Raw genomic sequence first — 18,770 nt, 5'->3', positions numbered from 1 at the left:
AACTGGTTGCGGTGGCCAGAAGCTTTTTCTCCCAGCAGAGTTTTTGCTCTGCTGGAATACCTTTAAGTTGTGAAAAATATCATTGCGTCTGCTGCATTGCCAGGGCTTCTGAGGCTCTTTTATTTGGTTCCTGCCGATCCTGGCACACTTCAAAGCAGTTGCTGAAACTGCAAGGATTGCCGGTGCTGAAAAGCAGGGTCCTTTGAGATAAAGACAAGTAGAAGTCCTGGCTCCTCAGCTCACGACATGAAAATTGCCCCAGTCAAACCAATTGAATCAAAGGTCCAGGCGTGTCCAGAAATTAGTCCGGTCTGGAACCAGAACCGACAAAGGCCTGCACAGTGCCGGCTGATCTGCCTGCCCGCTTCATGCTCCCGCGGTCTCTGGGACCACGGTGCAACAGCCTCGTGCTCGGTGTTGCGCTCACCTTGCGGAGGCGGTTTGTCTTTGTTTTAGAGGTGGGAAAGCTAGTGCAGGGCAGCAAGGGCTTGGTCACGCCTCCCTTGGCAGCGCTGTGTTTGGGGCTTGCCCCAGCGCTGCTCTGTGCCCAGGCTATTTATCCTGCAGAGAAGCAGGCCTAATTAACAGCAGGGCAGTACGATGCTTGCGCAGATGCGCTGTGTGCGAGGGCCGGGCCTCATTGCAGCGGCCCCCGGTCCCTCCCGGGGAGGCAGCTGCCGGCCTGCGTCGCCTTCACTGCTGGCTCTGTTCTAGGTCATACCCCAGCCTTGGCATGCGCCCCCAACAAGGACGTTGCCGACTGCCTGGCACTTATCCTCTCCACCATGAAGCCTTTCCCACCTAAAGACGCCATCAGCTCTTTCAGCTTCAACCTCCTCAAGAACTGCGGCATTGCAGCCAAAACCGCAGCCTGCGGGGCCCTGCCCAACGGCAGCACTTGCCCCTACAGCAAGGACCGGCACAATGCCATCGGCTTAGACGGCTGTTACTCGGAGTAGCTTAAACTATGGGTGACCTAATATCTTATTATATTTATTTAGAAATTCTATAAATATAGGGCACTTTAAAGGAGAACAAGACTGGGCAGGCCTTCTAGTGCGGCCGGATAAGCCAAGAGTTCAGAGCTTCCTCTTCTTGCTTGATTGCCAGTGTGGTGCCAAAGCTGTTTATGGAGTTCAGGAGCAGCCGGCAGTGCTGTTCGCCACCCCTGCCCCTCCCGCGAGCGCGTCCGCTCCCGGGTGAGCCCACGCTTCCACCCTGCTGTCGTGATTTCTCTGACCGCTGGACCGGAGACGAACGCTGCAGGCTTAGGGTCGAGATGAGGCAGGTTCTTGGAGACCTGCCCCTGACTTCTCTTTGGGGTTTCCTGGGTTTTTTTTTTGTTTTTTTTTTTGTTTTGTTTTGTTTTTTTGTTAAGGAACTTACATGTTTCTAGCTTCCCCTAGCTAGCCGGCTCCCCTTTAGAAACTGCGAAGTGGGATTGCTCTCCCAGTGAGTCGAGCCCTTCCGTGCTGCCAGGGCTGCTCCTGCCGTTCTCCGCGTCTCGCGGCGGCCCGGGAGCTGCTGGGAGGTTCACACTGCTTTCCCTGGAGCAGCGGCCAGAAAGAATTGAACTGAGAAAAAAATCAAAACTTTAATTAAAAAAAAAAAAAAAAAAAGCAGTGGGTTGGGACCATCTGGTAGCCCAGAGATGGGAAGAGCGGTTGGGTCCCAGCCTTCGGAGGGGATTGCAATTGTCCCAGCCTCTCTGTCCCCCGTCCTGGCCTCTCACCCTGCCTTGCCCTCGCTGCAGCCCCTGGTGCCCCCGGGGTGTGCGGGGGGAGGCTGCCGCGTCCCCCCGTGCCCTCGCTCCGCTCGCTCCTCCGACACCGTCTAGCCAGACCGGGAAGCCTGAACTCTTGGTGGGATGGAGGGGGCGGGGGGTACCGGGGAATTGGATGCTCTCGCGAACGCTGGGGTGGGTGTTAGCTCCTGGCCAAGTGCCACTGTAACTGCTCCTCTCTGAGTCACACTTCTCACGCTCATCTTCGATTCCAATACAAACACTTGATCAAGATCTACTGTACCTGGGACACTAAAATATCCTTTTGGCAGCTGTCATTTATATGCAAAAACGGGTGCTGCTGCCCAACCCCGCGGTCTGCTCGCCCACGGATGCGCTGCTGGAACCTCCCTCCCTACACCAGGCACTTTAGGGATTCTGTTGGTTTCTTTTTTTCTTGGCAAAATGTTGGATCCTAAGAAACGATTTTTTTAAATTTTCGTTCTCTTATTGCATGGCCGTTTTCATGTGAGAGTCAGTGTTGCTTTTTTAAAAAAAAATTATTTATAAAGAAATGAGCATTTACCTTTAAAAAAACAACAAAAATCATAAAAAAAAATCTGAAAGTTTTAGCCTTTTAATAGGGAAAAAATGCACTTCAAAGTCCTTATTCACAACCCTAAATAAGTCTGTGTTTATTTTTCTAATGCAGCATCTTGGCAGGTTTTATTAGCGTGTGTGTATGTGGGATCATTGTTTTCTGTTTTTTTTTAATTTTAAAAGTCATATTTATAATGCAGGTTTGAAGCATTCAAGAATGTTGCACTGTTTTTGTTTTTGTTTTTTTTTCTGAATTACTGTAACAGTATCACGTGCAAAAAACCAATACTCTTTCACCATATCACAAGTCTGTTCAAAGCCAAAGACTGGGATGCAGAGATCGAGAAGGGGCTGACGGGGCGCGAAGCGCTGAGCACATCGTCCTTCCTCCCTTTCCCAGCCCGGCCGGAGGGAGGGAGCGCGGGGCTGGGGCCGAGGCGGCCGCGGCTGCCCGAGGTGGCCGGGATGAGCCCCGGAGCCAGGCTTTGCACGGGGATGGGGAGAAGGGTCCGTTAAAGGCGCCGCTTTCCCGCCTCCCCCCTCGCCCTTGCTCTGCCCGACGCCTCGGTGGCCGCGTACCTGCCCTTGGTGCCCAGACCGTTACAGGAACGCCTGGGCCCTGCGTTTTGGCTCTTTCACGTAGTGTTTAAAAGAGGAAAAAGCATTTCTGTAACCAAAATAATGTATTGTTTCTTTTTTTAAATTATTTTTAAATGAAGGTGGCTTCCGTTAGGGTTTTGTTTGTGGCGGTTTCCGTGGCCGTGTGAAACGGACGGTGCAACGTGCCGTTCTTGCAGCTTTCCGCGGGGAAGCGCCGCGCCGCTGCCGCCGGAGCGGACGGGGCCGCCGAGCTGAGGCCGTTCCTCCGGGCAGGAGTCGGACCCGAGGTGGGCAAGTCCCGTCGCGCTGTTTCTTTCTTTTACCAAAGCCAAACTCTTAGAACCAAATATGAAGTGTCAGTCTTGGCCTTTGGGTGATAAGCACACTTTCTCCGCGTTTCCCACGAGTTTTACCGCGGAGGAGCGGAGCGGGGGCCCGGCTCCCTTCGGTCTCCTCTTTCGGCACCAGCTCCGCAGCGGAGCGCTGGCTCCCTGCCGCGTCCCCACCTTGCACTTCTGTTCAGCAAAGCACTAGAAATTTGACCTCAACCAGACTTTGGCGATGGGGAGCGGAGGCAGAAATCGGGCGCCTCGACATTAGCACAGGAGTCAGCCTCGTCTTCGGAGGGCTTAAATCCTGGGACGGCGGACGCCAGGTCCTCTCCCTCCACGCACTTCTCTTAAACCTTTCTCGAAGACGGATCTGCCGTCAAGCAGCTCCAGGCGTTTGGGCCGGGCAGGGACCCAGCGAGCGGCGGCTGCTCTCCCCGGACGGCTTTTCCCGGCCGCTCGCCCCATCGGCCTCGCGGGCGCTGGCGGCTGCGGGAAACCTGTCCTGGCAGCGCGGCCGCGGCGGCTGGAGCCGGCTCCCCTGCCTCCCTCCCTCCCTCCCTCCGCAGTGTTAGGGCAGGATCCATCCTCCGGCCCCTCCCTGCTCACCCCTCACATCCTCTTAGCTTGAAAGAAAGTGTTACCTTTCTGCACCGAATACCTCAGTTCGGAACCGGAGCTCACAAAACTTGAATAAAAAGATCCTTTTTGAAGATCCTTTTCAGTATTCTACAGAGGAGAACTGGAAAAAGAGACTTGTTTACATTGCTGTCGAGTCCGCACTCGCCTCCTGCAGCGCTTTCCCTTTCCGGGAGGGATCCAGGCATTGCTTTATCTCTTCGTCTTCTCTTCTCGCTGCTGGCCATCGCCCTCCCCCCCGGGGCAGGAAAATGGGTCCAAAGTCCTGAGTCGTCTTTTTCAAGGGCTAAAGTACTTTTTCAGGCACAGGGAGAGGCTGAGCTGCCGCAGGCCTTGCTTTCCACACCCCATCCCGTCTCCCGCTCCCATCCCGCAGGCACGTCCCCGCCGCAGCGCAGCCTGCTCCCCGGGGCCGGGGGGACGCCGGGCCATTCCCGGGAGCGGAGGCACTTTCCCAGCCCTGCTCCGGCTCGGAGGTGTCGGCAGGGCTGGGGCTGCCGCGGTAGGACTCCAAAACCATTTCAGTCGAATGCAACTTCTTCCTGTAGCCAGGGTGAAAGAATTTCTTAGAGTACATGGAGTGTGCTGCTTTTCCTTCTTCCTTTTTTTTTTTTAATTATTGTGGTTTTCAGTTTCTTTTTTAAAGAGAACTGATCTTTCTTTTTCTTTTGCTTCGTTTCTGTGCTATGACTTGTTACCTTTCGCTCAACATGACGACTAAAACTATGACGAGACAATCAATGTGATCTCTGTAAGGGCTTCTCCATTTCTTCTCCGCAGCACCATGCTTTAGACATACGTATTTTTTGCTCTTAGCAAGGATTTTTTTCTTTCTCCCCTCCCCTTGTGTCTTATTGAAAATAATAATAATAATAATGGAGTGAAACGAGGTTTCAGCAGCGCATCCGTGGTTTGGGAACACATGGGAAGCAAAAGGGGGGGTGGGGAAGGGGGAAGTGCGGCCAGTTTTCTTGCAGGTACCAGTCTTGTTCTCCTTTAACGCTGTATTGTATACATTTGACAGCACAGCTTGACAATTTAAGTAATAATCAAAGTGTTTGGTAATAATGCATTATTTTGCTAAACGAGATTTGTGATGGTTTCCCTAGTGCATTGTAAAGAGGGATGGAGGGAAACTTCCGCTCCCCTGCCCAGTCCTTTGGGGCGGCACCACCGCGCACCGGCGCACGGACCGGGCGGCCTCGGCGCGCGGTGGTGCCGGCCGGGGCTTCGCCCGACCCTCCCTTCCCGCGGACCTTTATGCCAAAGTTGGACCATTCCCGCTTCGCGTTCCCTCCGGCTCCCGGCGTTGATTTGGTGTCGCGCTCGCCACGCGGTGACTCTTTTGGCTTCCCCCCCTTCAGCGCTGCTTAATCTTGGTTTCAAACAAGCGGGCATCGGATCACGCCTCCCCAGCGCTCTTCCCTCTGTTTCCCTTTTCCTCAAAAAAAAAAAAAGAAAGAAAAAAAAAAAAGGGGGAAAGAAAAAAGGAAGTTTCTCTCCGCCCCCTTGGTCCAAAGCACTTGCTTCAAGTAATAAGCACTTTTGTTAAAGCATGAGTCTGGATTCCCTTTAGCATCCCATGGGATAGAGAGCAGCAAGAGCGGAAGGGATAAGAGAGTGTCTTTGGTTTATCTTTTAATTTTTAGTTTTAAAAAAGTTTGTTTCTAGGGAATGAATGAACAAAGGGAAGTTGTGTTTTGAGAGGAAAAAAAAAACAGCACAAATACATTTCAGCGCGAAAGGTGTATTTGCACTGCCATTGTAGACAAGCGGCCGCGCGACCGGCGGCCCCACTGAGCCATATAAACTGCTGACAAACACTGAATGTAACGTCCTTGCGGAGGGCGGTCCAGGGAGGCTGCCGTCGGCTTTATTCTCGACGGGCACTTCAATAATTCAAAAATAAGCGAGTGATGAGAATATGGTTGTTGCTTTTTTGTCGTTGCTGTTCCCAAGCTGCAGGCAATTTGAAATTTTTTCTTTAGGAAAACATCTCTCTCCCGCGCCCTCTCGCCCCCCCGCCTCTCCCCCCATCCCTGTCCTAGGAGAAGTGAGAGGTCCCTTGACCAAAAGCGAGATGCAGGCGAGCAGTCGCCGGCCCTGCTGACCACGTCCCAGGGCTGGAATCTGGCAGATATAAAAGTAGCACTAAAGACAAAAAAAAAAAACTCCAAAAATGGAACAAGTATGTTTTTTCCGAACACTCTGAGTGTCGTAGTGACTTTGTATATCCTGGGGAGCCTCTGGGGCTCCTCCGAGCATGCACGGTGAAGCGTTAGTACGAAACAAATGAAAAACCAAAACAAAGAACAAACTGCAAAGACCCAAGAAACAATCTTTTTTTTTATTTTGATTTTTACGTTGTTTGCTGGGGCGGGGGGACTTGCGTGGCGGGACCCCTGCTCTGCCCCGCTGTGGCAGCTCCGCCCCGGGGGGCTCCCGCCGCCCCCCGCCCCGGGGACCGCAGCAGCGGGGGCACCGGGGCCCCGCGGGCGCGAATGTCGGGGCGCTTGGACCCGTGCAGACTGTAAGCCCACTCTCACCTTTGCCTTCAGTAAGAAACCAAAGGAAAAACCAACCCCTTCCATTTGAAATACTGGCATGAACACGTGGATTGTTTGGTTTGGGGTTTTTTTCTTTTTCTTTCCTTTTTTTCCTCTTTTTTTTGTTTTGTTTTCTTTATTTTTTTTTTCCAAGGACGCAAGGAGCTGTTTAAACCTCTTCTCCTGGCTGCATTTTTCCGGGCTCAGCAGTGCTGGGTGCGTTTGAAAGGAGAAAAACCAAGGCGAGAGTTGGCCGCAGCCCCGGCGGGAGCTCCGGAGCCGCGCGTCCGGGGAGGCGGAGGGCAGCGCGTGCCGCTTTCCAGCCGCGGCGCGAGGAGGTGAGGGGCGTTGCGAGGAGCTCCGGTCGGAGCAGCGGCTCTGCTCGATTCGCGGATATTTGGTAAACGTCCTAAAGTCACAGCGTGAAGTCGAGGCAGAATCGAATCCGAATCCCGAGAGAGGGCCGGGGTGGGAAGGGGGATGCATCTCTGAGGACTTGAAGGCATCTGTAGCAAGCTCTGTGTCTTTACAATATCCTATGTGTAAATGCTGCACCTCTGTATATTATGCACATAAACATTTCTTTGAATAAGATAGGACAGACCTCATCACCAGTCAGGTATAAACGACTCTTCCTCTTCTGTGTCTTGGTGTTCTGGCGTGCGTGTGCGTGCAGGTGCGTTCGTGTGCGGGTCCGTGTGTGTGGGCATCTGTCTGACTTCACTTCCGATGCAAAGGAGAAGGAGGAAAAAAAAAGGAAAATAGCCTTACTCGATCCAGTCTTATTGATAGTGTTCGTCAACTTGAAAATAATAAAGCAACTGCATGGAAACCTCTGACCTAGCTGAGCCGCGGTGCGTGACAGTGGACGTGACGTTTCAAGTGCGGTGTGCCGAGTTTTTTGTGCCGTGTGTTTCCGAAGCACTTGGTCCCATCGGAATTTCTCTCTTCTCTGTGAAGGGTGAGCGTTTGTGCTGCCTCGCTTCTCTCTGCGCTCTCACACGGCTGCCTCCTTCCCCGCTGTCTTTCCTTCTCCCTCTCTTTCTTCTTCTTTTTTTTCCTGAGGCCGCGGAGAACGAGCTCTCTGCGGCTAGACCAAAACTGCAGTTTCTTTGGTGCTCTGCACTTAGTTTCGGGGGGCCGAGGCTCGAGGGGGCCGCGCGGCGTTGGAGCCGGGGGCGCTGGGAGCGGGGTCCCGGCCGGGACGGAGGCGCCGGGCCCCTCCTCGCCCCCCGTCTTGTTCCGTTCCTGAATTTTGCACTATGGAGCGCGGCCGGAGCAGGGCCGCCGGCCCGCGGGACCCGGCGCGGGTGCGACCAAAAGGAAAGTAAAGGCAACGTTGGCCAGTTTTGCTGCGTCTGGGCGCCGGGGCGGGAGGGTCCCGCGTGGCGGGGCCGGGGGGCTCGGAGGGCATTAGAGCAAACCGAGAGTCTGCTCTGGACGCGAGACTTGAGAATGCTTTTTCCTACTTGAAGGTACTAACCAAAACAGCTGCTTACTTTAATTTAAACACCGAGGCGCATGTGCAGGGATTCGGTTTGGGGCCGGACGGTGCTTCGGGGCGGGCGGCGGGGCCGCGGGGCGCAGGCGGTGCTCGTAGCAGGGGCTTGGCCCGCAGAGCTGCCGTCCCCGTCGCCCGCGCCGCGTCCTGCCGGCGCGTGGTGGACGCTGAGCCGGCCTTCGCGTCCCGGAGGGACCCGCTAGGGAAGGTGCGTTGGGAGAGCGCAGGATGGAAAGTTGCACTAACGCAGTCGCGTGCCAGTCCCCCCGCTGCAGCAGGCCGGGGTTTCCCCGCGGGCGCCGGGATTTTCCCGTAAGCCTGAGCTCTGCGCTGAGCCCCAAAGCTGCCGCGGGGGCCGGCGGCGCAGCACCTCTCCCGTTGGGCGCCCGACCTGCAGCCGTAGAGCTGGGCTTGGCCGGAGCCGGCGCTTCTCTCCCAGGGGCGCGGACGGGCTTCGCGCTGTTTCCCCACTCTTTCCAAAACCGCTGCTGTCGGGGAGAGCTCGTTAACCACCGCTGCTGTCGGGCTGGGCTGCGGCGGGCTGGGGTTTAGCGTGCACTTGGTGCGGCGGGCGAAGGGCTTTGGGCAAGGCTGGCGATAGGGATCGGTGTTTTGCGAGCAGGGGATCCGATGCGGCCGTTTAGAGATCTCCTGGATCCCGGCACGTGATGCTCAGGCCGTGCACCGGCGGGCGGGTGCTCTGCCTCGCTGGGAGCGCCGGGCTCCAACGCTTTCCGAGCCCCCAAGGCCTCCTGTAAAGTCCTTTTAAAGTTATTCGGTAGGTTCTTCCCTCTCCTTTTCCTTCTCTGAGGAGTTGAGATTTACTTTGTTTTACATCTGTCCTGCAAAAGGAAAGAATAAACCACGGAAGGGCGGCTTGGCCCCGTGTGCCCAGCCGCCACTCGGAGCCGCCCCGTCCCGTCCCGCGGGAGTCCTGGCTTTGCCGTGGTCGGCATCTGTCCCGTGCCGGAGCTGGGGCTCCTCCAGGGCTTGCGTCTCCTCCACGTCTCCAAAGCAATAGCTGCCCCGCGGCCAGTTTTGAGCAGTTCGGGCTGTTTCGGAGACTTTCCGAGGGGGCTCGGGGTGGCGTTCCCGGGGCGAAGGGCCTGACCCGTCCCTGCTCCGGGGCCGCCAGTTCCGAGCGCCCGGGGACCCGGAGCCTGTGTGCGTCGGCAGACGCTGCGGCGCGGGATGAGCCAGCTGTGGGTCCCGCTCGGTGTCAGGATGAGCCGCGGCGTCGCCTGTCTCGCTGGCGGCAGCGCCCGGCTTTCGCTGCCGCGGGAAGAGCCGGCGCGGGGCGGAGGGCGTCTTTGCGGGGCAGCTTTCGCGGCGGCTGGGAAACGAAGAGCTTTTTTGATTTGTGTCTTTTCTGCACTGTTCACACCTACCTCTTGCAATAAGCGGGAGCCGGGCGGCCGGGGCGGCAGAGGCTCTGCGCCCGGCGGCCCCCCTTCCCGGGGCTGCTCCGAAGGGGAGCAGCTGCTTTGTCTCCCTCGAAGGTACTTTTCCTTTAACCCCCGGCTTCTCCCCCCTCCAGTGCACTGAGATGTGGGATCTGCTGGGCGAAAGCGCTCTCGCGGGGGACCTGTAATGCGGAGCCGCCGTCGCGCGGGCAGGGAGGGAGAGGCGAGTGTGGCAGCCCCGTCCCCGTCCCCGTGGGGAGGATGCTCGAGCATCCCCGCGCCGGGGCCGGGCCCTCGCTCCGTCCGTCCGTCCCATCCCGGGGCTGCGGATCCCATGGGGGCGGAATGGGAGCGCGGCCCCGCTCCGGGCGTCTCCCCGCTCCGTAGGTGCTTCTTCCTCCAACCAGTGGTTCAAAGCACAAACGCGTTGCCTGGCGGGTCCGGGCGGGCGGCGGGGCGCGAGGGCGGCCCCCGCCCTGCCCCGGGGAGACCCGCCGCGAGTAGGGTAGAGTTTTGATGTGCAATTTAAAAATATATTAAAAAAAAAATAGTATGAAATCCCCCCGGGGCGGCCGCGGCGGCCTCGAGGTGTCGGGTGCCTTGGTGGGCAAACTGAGCCATGTCCCTGGGCGCTTGCCGGCCTCTCGCCCTGCTCCCGAGAGCGGCCGCCCCGGAGCGCCCCGACGCCGGCCCTGGCGCCCGGAGCACTTGTCTCGGGCGGAGGAAATTAGAGCAGCCAGCGAAACCCCTTCCGTGCCGGCGAGGGACCGCAGAGCTGTCCGCCCCCCTCGCGGCTCCAGGGAGCGAGGATTAGGCGAGACGTAGGAGAAAAAATAAGGAAATCAGCCCCACAAGCCATCCACCCCCCAGCGCAGACACTGTCCTCTCGGCCTCGTCCCTACACGCGTGTGAGCCTAGTGAGCGGTTAATTTGTCTCGGATGTTCCATATATGTATTTTCAGAAATCCTGCATCACCTTCGGGGAGGGAGGGAGGGGGGAAAAAGGAACTAAAAAGAAATTAAAAAAAAAAAGGAAAAAAAAAGAAAAAAGCATTCAGACTTGATCTATTTTATACAATGTAAGCTGCGACCAAGTCCTGTTATTCATATTGTGGCTTTGAATCAATTATGTTTATTAAAATGCTATTGCTTCTACTTCCTCTCTGCTGTCGTTCTTCCTCGGTTAAAGGCCGGGACGGGGGGAGCGGGGGGGCGAGGCGGCCTCGGCGTCGCCTCGGGGCCCGGCACCCCGCTCCTGGGCTCGGCGCCGGGGGTCCAGGGCCGGGGGGCTGCGCGCGGCGCCCGACACCGGCCCGGATGGGTGGCGTTTCTGCAAGCTGCCGGGGCGGCGGGCGCTGCCGGGGTCCGGCGTCTTGCAAGGAGAAAGCGCGGCCGGGGGGGCCGCGGGGGCCGCCGCCGTCTCAGGGCTGCAGCCAGGCGCTCACGCGGCCCTCGAGCAGGGCGATGCCCAGCATGATGCCGCTGCCCAGGACGAAGCCGCCGTTCTGCAGGGCGAAGCGGCCCCAGGAGCCGCCGCCGGCCTCGGCGCCCCGCAGCACCTCGGGGAGCTGGGCGGAGCGGGGGCTCAGCGGGGCCGGCGCGATGCCCGGCCCCCCCGGCCACCCCCGGCCCCCCGGCCACCCCCTTACCATGTCGGCCAGGGCCACGTAGAGGAAGAGGCCGGCGGCGGCGGCCAGGAGCCCGGGGGTGAGGTGGGCAGCGCCCTGCCCCACGGCGGCCCCCGCCGCGGCCCCCAGGCAGGAGAGCAGCCCCGAGAGCAGGTTGAGGAGCAGGACGGCGCGGGGCGACGCGCCCGCCTGCAGCAGCACCGCCAGGTCACCTGCGCGGAGGGGGGAGACGCTGGGTGCCGGGGGCCGCGGGGGCCGCGGGGGCCGCAGGGCCGGCGCTTACCCAGCTCGTGGGGCAGCTCGTGGCAGAGCACGGCCAGCGCCGTGCTGAGGCCGCTGGAGAGGCCGTGGGAGAAGGCGGTGCCTGCGGGAGAGGAGCCCCGGCGCCCGGCTCGCAGGTACCCAACGCACCGTGCACCCCGCGTCCCCCTGCTCCCCGCGTCCCCCTGTCCCCCTGCCCCAATGCACCCTGTGTCCCCGCGTCCCTCTGTCTCCCTGGCCTTACGTACTGGGCACCCCGTGTCCCCCCATCCATCCCCATGTCCCTGTGCCCTGATGCACCCCGTGTCCTGTCCCCCTGCCCCAACGCACTGTGCACCCCACGTCCCCGTGTCCTCTGTCCTCGCGTGCCTGTGCCCCAATGCACCCTGCATCCTTCTGTCACCCTGTCCTTACGTACTGTGCACACCGTGTCCACCTGTCCATCACCATGTCCCTGTGCCCTGATGCACCCCGTGTCCTCTCACCCTGCCCCAATGCACCGTGCACCCCATGTCCCCGTGCTCCCCGTGTCCCCCTGTCACCCTGCCCCAATGCACCGTGCACCCCATGTCCCCGTGCTCCCCGTGTCCCCCTGTCACCCTGCTCCAATGCACCGTGCACCCCATGTCCCCGTGCTGCCCGTGTCCCCCTGTCCCCCTGCTCCAATGCACCGTGCACCCCATGTCCCCGTGCTCCCCGTGTCCCCCTGTCACCCTGCCCCAATGCACCGTGCACCCCATGTCCCCGTGCTCCCCGTGTCCCCCTGTCACCCTGCCCCAATGCACCGTGCACCCCATGTCCCCGTGCTCCCCGTGTCCCCCTGTCACCCTGCCCCAATGCACCGTGCACCCCATGTCCCCGTGCTCCCCGTGTCCCCCTGTCACCCTGCCCCAATGCACCGTGCACCCCATGTCCCCGTGCTCCCCGTGTCCCCCTGTCACCCTGCCCCAATGCACCGTGCACCCCATGTCCCCGTGCTCCCCGTGTCCCCCTGTCACCCTGCCCCAATGCACCGTGCACCCCATGTCCCCGTGCTCCCCGTGTCCCCCTGTCACCCTGCCCCAATGCACCGTGCACCCCATGTCCCCGTGCTCCCCGTGTCCCCCTGTCACCCTGCCCCAATGCACCGTGCACCCCATGTCCCCGTGCTCCCCGTGTCCCCCTGTCACCCTGCCCCAATGCACCGTGCACCCCATGTCCCCGTGCTCCCCGTGTCCCCCTGTCACCCTGCCCCAATGCACCGTGCACCCCATGTCCCCGTGCTCCCCGTGTCCCCCTGTCACCCTGCCCCAATGCACCGTGCACCCCATGTCCCCGTGCTCCCCGTGTCCCCCTGTCACCCTGCCCCAATGCACCGTGCACCCCATGTCCCCGTGCTCCCCGTGTCCCCCTGTCACCCTGCCCCAATGCACCGTGCACCCCATGTCCCCGTGCTCCCCGTGTCCCCCTGTCACCCTGCCCCAATGCACCGTGCACCCCATGTCCCGTGCTCCCCGTGTCCCCCTGTCACCCTGCCCCAATGCACCGTGCACCCCATGTCCCTGTGCTTCCTGTGTCCCCCCGTTGCCCTGCTCTTATGTACTGTGCACCCCATGTCCCCGTGCTCCCCATGTCCCCCGCCACTATGCACCCCATGTCCCCTGTCCATCCCCATGTCGCTGTGCCCTGATGCAGTGTCCCCGTGTCCCTGATGTCCCCGTGCCCTCACCGATGGCCAGCCCGTCCATCAGGTTGTGGATCCCGTCCCCCAGCACCACCATCCAGACGAGGTCGGCGGCCCCCGGCCGGGGGGGCAGCGTGGGGCCATGGGAGTGTCCGTGGGGGGGTCCGTGGGAGTGTCCGTGGGGCTCGGCCGCCCCGGGGGGGCCCGGCTCCGGCTCGGGGGCCGTCAGGTGCCGCAGCTCAGCCCCTGCGGCGGGAGCGCCGTGGTGGGTGCGGGGGCCGGGGGCGGCGGGGGCCGGGGGCGGCGGGGCCTTACCTGGCGCGGGGGCGGCCGCGGCAGGGCTCTCTCCGGGGGGGCGGCCGCTCGCTGCCCCGCGCTGCTGGGGGAGAGCAGAGCCGGGCGTCGGGTGCGGAGCGGGACCCCGCGGCCCTGCCCCCCCCCCCGTGACGCCCGGCTCTCACCGTGGCCTCCCGGCGCCGCCGCAGCATCCCCAGGAGCAGCTCCACGAGGAAGAGCAGGTAGATGCCCCCCAGGACCGCCAGCCCCGGCCGCAGCGCCGCGGCCCCCGGCGTCTCCGCGTGCCTCCCCTGGGCCTGCACGCGAGGGGCCGGCGGCTCAGGGCACCCGGACGCCGGGGCCCCCGCGCCCCGCCGCCCCGGCCCGATACCTACGTGGGGCCAGAGGTGGAGCAGGGCGTCCCCGCAGAGCGTCCCCGCGGCCAGCGCCACCAGGAAGGCCAGCAGCGAGCGGAAGGCGCCGCGGCTCAGCAGCGGCACGAGGCCCACGGCCAGGGCGGAGGGCAGGCTGACCAGGGCGACGGCCAGCAGCCCCCAGCCCAGCGCTGCGGGCGCCGGTGAGACCGGCCGGCCGGGGGGGGCCGGGCACGGGATGGGGGACGTGGGCGTGGGATGGAGGGATGGGGTCCTGGGGGGATGCAGGATGGGGGATGGGGTCCTGGGGGGATGCAGGAATGGGGTCCTGGGGGATGCAGGATGGGGGATGTGGGAATGGGAGATGCAGGATGGGGTCCTGGGAGATGCTGGGATGGGGGATGTGGGCATGGGGGATGCAGGATGGGGTCCTGGGGGGGTGCTGGGTTGGGGTGTGTGGGCACCCGGGATGCAGGATGGGGTCCTGGGGGGTGCTGGGATGGGGGATGTGGGCATGGGGGATGCAGGATGGGGTCCTGGGGGATGCAGGAATGGGAGATATGGGCACCCGGGATGCAGGATGGGGTCCTGGGGGGTGCTGGGATGGGGGATATGGGCACCCGGGATGCAGGATGGGGTCCTGGAGGGTGCTGGGATGGGGGATATGGGCACCCGGGATGCAGGATGGGGTCCTGGGGGGTGCCGGGGTGGGGGATGTGGGCATGGGGGATGCAGGATGGGGTCCTAGGAGGTTGCCAGAATGGGGGATATGCGTTGGAGGATGCAGGATGGGGTCCTGGAAGATGCAGGGATGGGGGACCTGGAGATGGGGGATCCTGGGGGGGGGAACATAGGAATGGGAGCCTGGGGACATGGGGTGGGGGATGCAGGATGGGTGTCCTGGGGCTGTGGGGCCAGGGTGGGGGCCCCGGCTGGGGTTACCTGGCCACAGGCCCCCCCCCGGGGGAGGCAGCGTCACCTCGTCGCTGTGCTGGATGCAGACGCGGCTGTCGATCTGGTAGAGCAGGGCCGGGCAGAGCAGCGAGAACTGCTCCGGTGTGAGCTGGGCCACCGAGGCCAGCCCAAAATTCACCAGCAGCTGCGTCACGTTGAGACACTGCGGGGCACGAGCGGGGCGCTGGGGGGTGGGGGGGGCAGTGCCCAGGACACCTGGGTCCCTCTGGGGGTCCCCAGGGGCTCTGAGCACGTGGGACAGTGCAAAACCCCCCCGGCCCCAGCTCACGTCCTCGTGCGGGTGGTCGTAGACGGAGTGGTCCAGCCCCAGCACCCTCCCCAGCAGGCTGAGGCTGGGCTGGTCCCGCCAGGGCGCCGAGGGGTCCCCGGGGGTGGCCCCGGGGCCGGGGGGCTCGGAGGGCTCTGGCTCCCTCCAGATCTTCACCCCCTGCTTGCTCCGGGGGGGCTCGGGGCTGCGGGAGATGGGGGGGATGAGCCGCGGGGGTGGCTGGGCCGGGGGTGCGCGGTGCAACGGGGGGGGCTCCGGGGCGCTGGGAAGGGGGTGCCCCGGGCCCGGGGTACCTGGTGGGGCGTGCGGGGGCCGCGGGGGCCGCGGCGGGCGGCGGGGCGCTGGCCTCGGCCCCGCCGTGCTCCCAGGCCGGGTGGCGGTGGCGGTGCTTGTCCTCCTGCACCTCGAGGAGGTCGAGGTGGCTGACGTGGCCGTGGCCCAGCTCCTCGTGCTGGATCTGCACCACCTGCACCCGGCCCAGCCCCAGGCTCAGCAGCAGCCGCGCCAGCCCCTCGAAGGGCAGCGTCCCGTTGGCGCCGTACTGCCCGAAGAGCTGCTGCAGGTAGTAGCCGTGCTCCTGCGCCGCGTCCCCGGGCGGCACCCCGTCCTCGGGCAGCGCCGCGTCCCCGGGTGCCGCCGCCGGCCCCGGCGAGCCCCCCGGTGCCCCCCGCGCCCCCGGCAGCGCCAGCAGCCAGAGCCAGGCCAGGAGGCGCCCGCGGGGGCCCATGGGGTCACCGGCCACCGGGCCGCCGCCGGCCCGCCCGGACACCTGGGTCCCGCGGCCGTGGGGCGGGCCGGCTCCTGGAGCGGGGTGGGTGTCCCCCGGCGAGGCTGGGAGGGACAGGGGAGGCCGGCGTCAGTGCGGCCCTGCCCGGTGCCCCCAGAGCCCGAGACGCCCCAAATTGGGGGCCAAATGCACCGCCCCGAACTGCCCCGGCGCGACGTGCAGCTGTGCCAGCCGGTGCTCGTCCACACGGGGCACGGCCCCCGCGGGCAGCGTGCCCATCACCTCCCGCGCCTCAGCTTCCCCTCCGAGCGGCCCCGGAGCCCTGCGCAGCCCCCTCGGCGGCCGTGGCGCGCACCCACCGTCCGTCCGTCCGTCCGCGGCAGGGCTGCGAAGGACCCGGCGGAGACACGGGGTCCCGGCTGGGGACACGTGTCCCTGCCGGGGTGGATGGGCCCCGGGCGGGACGTCGGCCCCGTGGGACCAGGCAGGGTGTGGGGACAGCGCCGGGGGGGGGGGGGGGGGGGCACAGTGACACTTGTCCTTGACGGGAGATTTTGCAACCGGGCCAGCTTTTGTGTCGGGAGTTAATGTTTCACCGCGCAGGGCGATAACGGCCGCCGGAGCCCGGCCGCCCCGGCACACGCACCCCAACCCCGGCGGGGCGCCCCGCCACCGCGCCCGCCCGCCGCCCACCACGGCCCGGTTTGGCCGGCCGGGTCTGTCCCCCCGCTCCCAGCCGGCCGCGCAGGGACGGTGCCGCCCCGGCTCGTCGCCTGCAGCCGCACGGGGACACAACGCCCGCGGCCCCCCCCCCGGCATCGCCCCCCCACCCCGGGGCGCCCACGGCTCACCTGGCACTGCCGAGGCCGGAGGGGCCGTGCGGTGCCGACCGCCGGGGCCTGGCCCCCGTCCCCGCGCCGCGGCTGCACCGTCTGCTGCGCCCGAACTGGGGGGCCAAGGGTCACCCGGGCATTGCTCAACCCCGGCCCGGGAGGGGCCGCGCGGGGCAGCCGTAAAGGGCGAGGGGGGCCCGGGAGCCCCCCCACGGGGCCGGCGCCGCGCGCGGAGTCACCAGCCGAGCCGCGGGCAGCAGGCAAAACCTTTATTACCACCCTCCGGACGGGGCCTCGCCGCCCGCCCCGGCGCGGGGGCCGGTGGGCGGCAGCCGGGCGCAGGAGGGTGTCGGGGGGCCGCGAGCCCCCGACGCCAGCGAGGGCCCCCGGGGCTGCCGGTCCCGTCCTGCGCGGGGCCCCCGAGCACCGGGGCGCGACGGCGTCCCCTCGGCCCCGCCGGCTCCGCGACGCCGCGGCTCAGGGCCGGGAGCGAGGCCTGCGGGGGCCGGAGCCGGGAGGCCGGGGCCCCCCGTCGCGGGCCGGGGGCCGAGCGCCCGTCGCGGGAGGGCCGGGGGCCGGCGGGAGCGGGGCGGCGGCGGCGGCGGGGGCCCGGCCCGTTATCTCTTGCTGCTCCGCCGCGTCTCTTTTCCGTTGCTGACGGGGCCGGCGGCGGAGGCGGCGCCGGGGCCCGGGTGGCTGGGCTGGCTGCGGGTGATGCGGCCGCTGGAGGGGTGCGCGGGGGCGCCGGGGGGGTGCGCGGGGCCCCCCGCGCTCAGCCCGTTCCCGTTCTGGCTGTCGGGGGCTGGAAGCAGAGCAGGAGGCGAGGAGCACGGTGAGGGCGGCGGTGCCGGGGGCGGCCGGCGGCCCCCGGGCGCCGCATCCTCCCTACCTGGGGGTGCCGCGGAGGGGCCCTGGCTGCTCGGCGCCGCGGCTGGGCTCGCGCTCTCGTTCTGGGCCTGCGGAGGAGACGGAGACGCCCCATGTGCCAGGGAGCCGGGGCCGGCGGGGCGCCGGGGGCCGGGGGGGGCCCTGCCCGCCCGGCAGCCCCGGGGGCCGCCCCCGCGGCGCCGGCTGCGGCAGACTCACGCCTTTGCTGGGCGCCTGCTGGGCCGCGTACTCGGGGTTGGGCTCGCTGAAGTTGGGCACCTCCGAGTAGACCATGCAGAACCTGCGCGGCAGAGCAGCGCTGGGCCTCGCCGCCGGGGCCCCGCGGCACCGGCCTGGCCCCCCGCGCCCCCCCGCGCCCCCCGCACTCCTTACTCGCCGATCTTCTGCAGGTCGCCGCCGCGGCCCGTGTACAGCGTCAGGCAGCCCTTGAAGACGGACGCGTACCTGGGGGGGCGGCGGTGAGGGGCGGCCGCGGGGGGCCGGGGGCCGGGCCGGGCCCCCCCGCGCCCCCCCGCCTACCCCTTGGTGAGCCGGATGATGTCCCCGGGCTGGATGAGGTTGCCCACATCGTCCCACACGGAGATGTTGATGCTGCCCGTCTTGTCGGCCACTTTACACGTCCGCACCTCGTGGCCGTCCTTGGTCTTCGTCACCCGGCCTGCGGGGCGGGAGAGGAGCCGGGAGCCCCGGGCGCGGAGCCGGGAGCCCCGGGAGAGGAGCCGGGAGCCCCAGACACGGAGCCGGGAGCCCCGGGAGAGGAGCCGGGAGCCCCGGGCGCGGGGGCGGCGGGGCACCCACCTGTCTCCAGCACGATGAAGATGAGGTTGAGGTTCTTCAGCCCCGGCTTGATGTCCTTCACGAACGTCTCGGTGCTCATGGCGCCGCCGGGGGCCCTGCGCGCACACGGCCTCACCCACGGCACCGGGGACCGGGAACGGGGCCGCCGGGGGTGGGCGACCAGGGACGGGGCACTGGGATGGGATCGGTAGGGACGGGGACAACGGGAAGGGCCCTGGGAACGGGGCCGCCGGGGATGGGGCACCGGGAAGGGGCCGATCGAGACCGGCTACCGGGGACGGGGCACCGGGGACCGGGATGGGGCACCGGGCAGGGGCCGATCGGGGACGGGGCACTGGAGATCGGGGATGGGGCACCGGGACGTGGCACCGAGGACGGGGGATGGGGCACCGGGCAGGGGCTGATCGGTAACGGGGCACCGGGGATGGGAGACGGGGCACCGGGCAGGGGCTGATCGGTAACGGGGCACCGGGGACCGGGCGCGGGGCAACGGGAGGCCGCGGCCCCGTCGCTCCCCCGCCGCCGGGGGGCGCTCGCTCCCCCGCCCCCCCCGCGGCGCGCGCTGACCTGCCGGAGCGCCGCCGCCGCGGGCATTCCCGGAAGTGGCCCCGGCCGCCTCCCCCGGCAGCCAATCAGCGCGCAGAGGCGGCGGACGTCCCGCGCCGCCGGCCAATGGGAGCGCGGGAGGGGGGCGGGCCGGACGGGAGGTTTAAAGGGGCCGCAGGGCGGCGTCGCGGT

At 65.1% G+C, this 18,770-nt stretch overlaps 3 protein-coding genes across 5 annotated transcripts in view; 1 reads left to right on the top strand and 2 right to left on the bottom strand.

Annotated features, from left to right (window-relative positions):
* The window catches only part of ANKRD52 (ankyrin repeat domain 52), a 31,808-nt gene extending 21,312 nt beyond the window's left edge, over positions 1-10,496 (top strand). Inside the window, exon 28 of the mRNA XM_064498645.1 lies at positions 715-10,496. Coding sequence (XP_064354715.1) covers positions 715-959 — 245 coding nt within the window. The 3' untranslated portion in view covers positions 960-10,496. The remainder of the gene's footprint in view (positions 1-714) is intronic.
* SLC39A5 (solute carrier family 39 member 5) lies at positions 10,391-16,499 on the bottom strand. Of its 2 annotated transcripts, none has more exons than XM_064498647.1 (11): positions 16,365-16,499; positions 15,080-15,617; positions 14,787-14,970; positions 14,486-14,660; positions 13,565-13,734; positions 13,355-13,486; positions 13,209-13,272; positions 12,939-13,139; positions 11,253-11,333; positions 10,991-11,181; positions 10,391-10,909 (listed from the first exon to the last, which is right to left on the bottom strand). In XM_064498647.1, exons 2-11 carry the CDS (start codon positions 15,511-15,513, stop codon positions 10,763-10,765), a joined length of 1,779 nt encoding a protein of 592 aa, XP_064354717.1. In that variant the 5' UTR covers positions 15,514-15,617; positions 16,365-16,499; the 3' UTR covers positions 10,391-10,762. The 2 variants fall into 2 exon arrangements, with proteins under 2 accessions (XP_064354717.1, XP_064354718.1); XM_064498648.1 differs by having other exon boundaries at positions 13,209-13,269; positions 16,365-16,497.
* A 101-nt stretch (positions 16,500-16,600) lies between these two features.
* Positions 16,601-18,748, bottom strand: NABP2 (nucleic acid binding protein 2). Of its 2 annotated transcripts, XM_064498654.1 has the most exons (7): positions 18,600-18,744; positions 18,033-18,127; positions 17,754-17,892; positions 17,607-17,678; positions 17,433-17,514; positions 17,236-17,302; positions 16,601-17,148 (listed from the first exon to the last, which is right to left on the bottom strand). In XM_064498654.1, exons 2-7 carry the CDS (start codon positions 18,109-18,111, stop codon positions 16,964-16,966), a joined length of 624 nt encoding a protein of 207 aa, XP_064354724.1. In that variant the 5' UTR covers positions 18,112-18,127; positions 18,600-18,744; the 3' UTR covers positions 16,601-16,963. The 2 variants fall into 2 exon arrangements, with proteins under 2 accessions (XP_064354724.1, XP_064354725.1); XM_064498655.1 differs by lacking the exon at positions 17,607-17,678 and having other exon boundaries at positions 18,600-18,748.
* Between the last annotated feature and the right edge of the window lie 22 nt (positions 18,749-18,770).

Source organism: Dromaius novaehollandiae, chromosome 28, assembly GCF_036370855.1.
Source record: "Dromaius novaehollandiae isolate bDroNov1 chromosome 28, bDroNov1.hap1, whole genome shotgun sequence".
Taxonomy (NCBI): domain Eukaryota; kingdom Metazoa; phylum Chordata; class Aves; order Casuariiformes; family Dromaiidae; genus Dromaius; species Dromaius novaehollandiae.
Note: the sequence above shows the minus strand (reverse complement) of the source record. Positions and strands in the feature narration are given on the sequence as shown.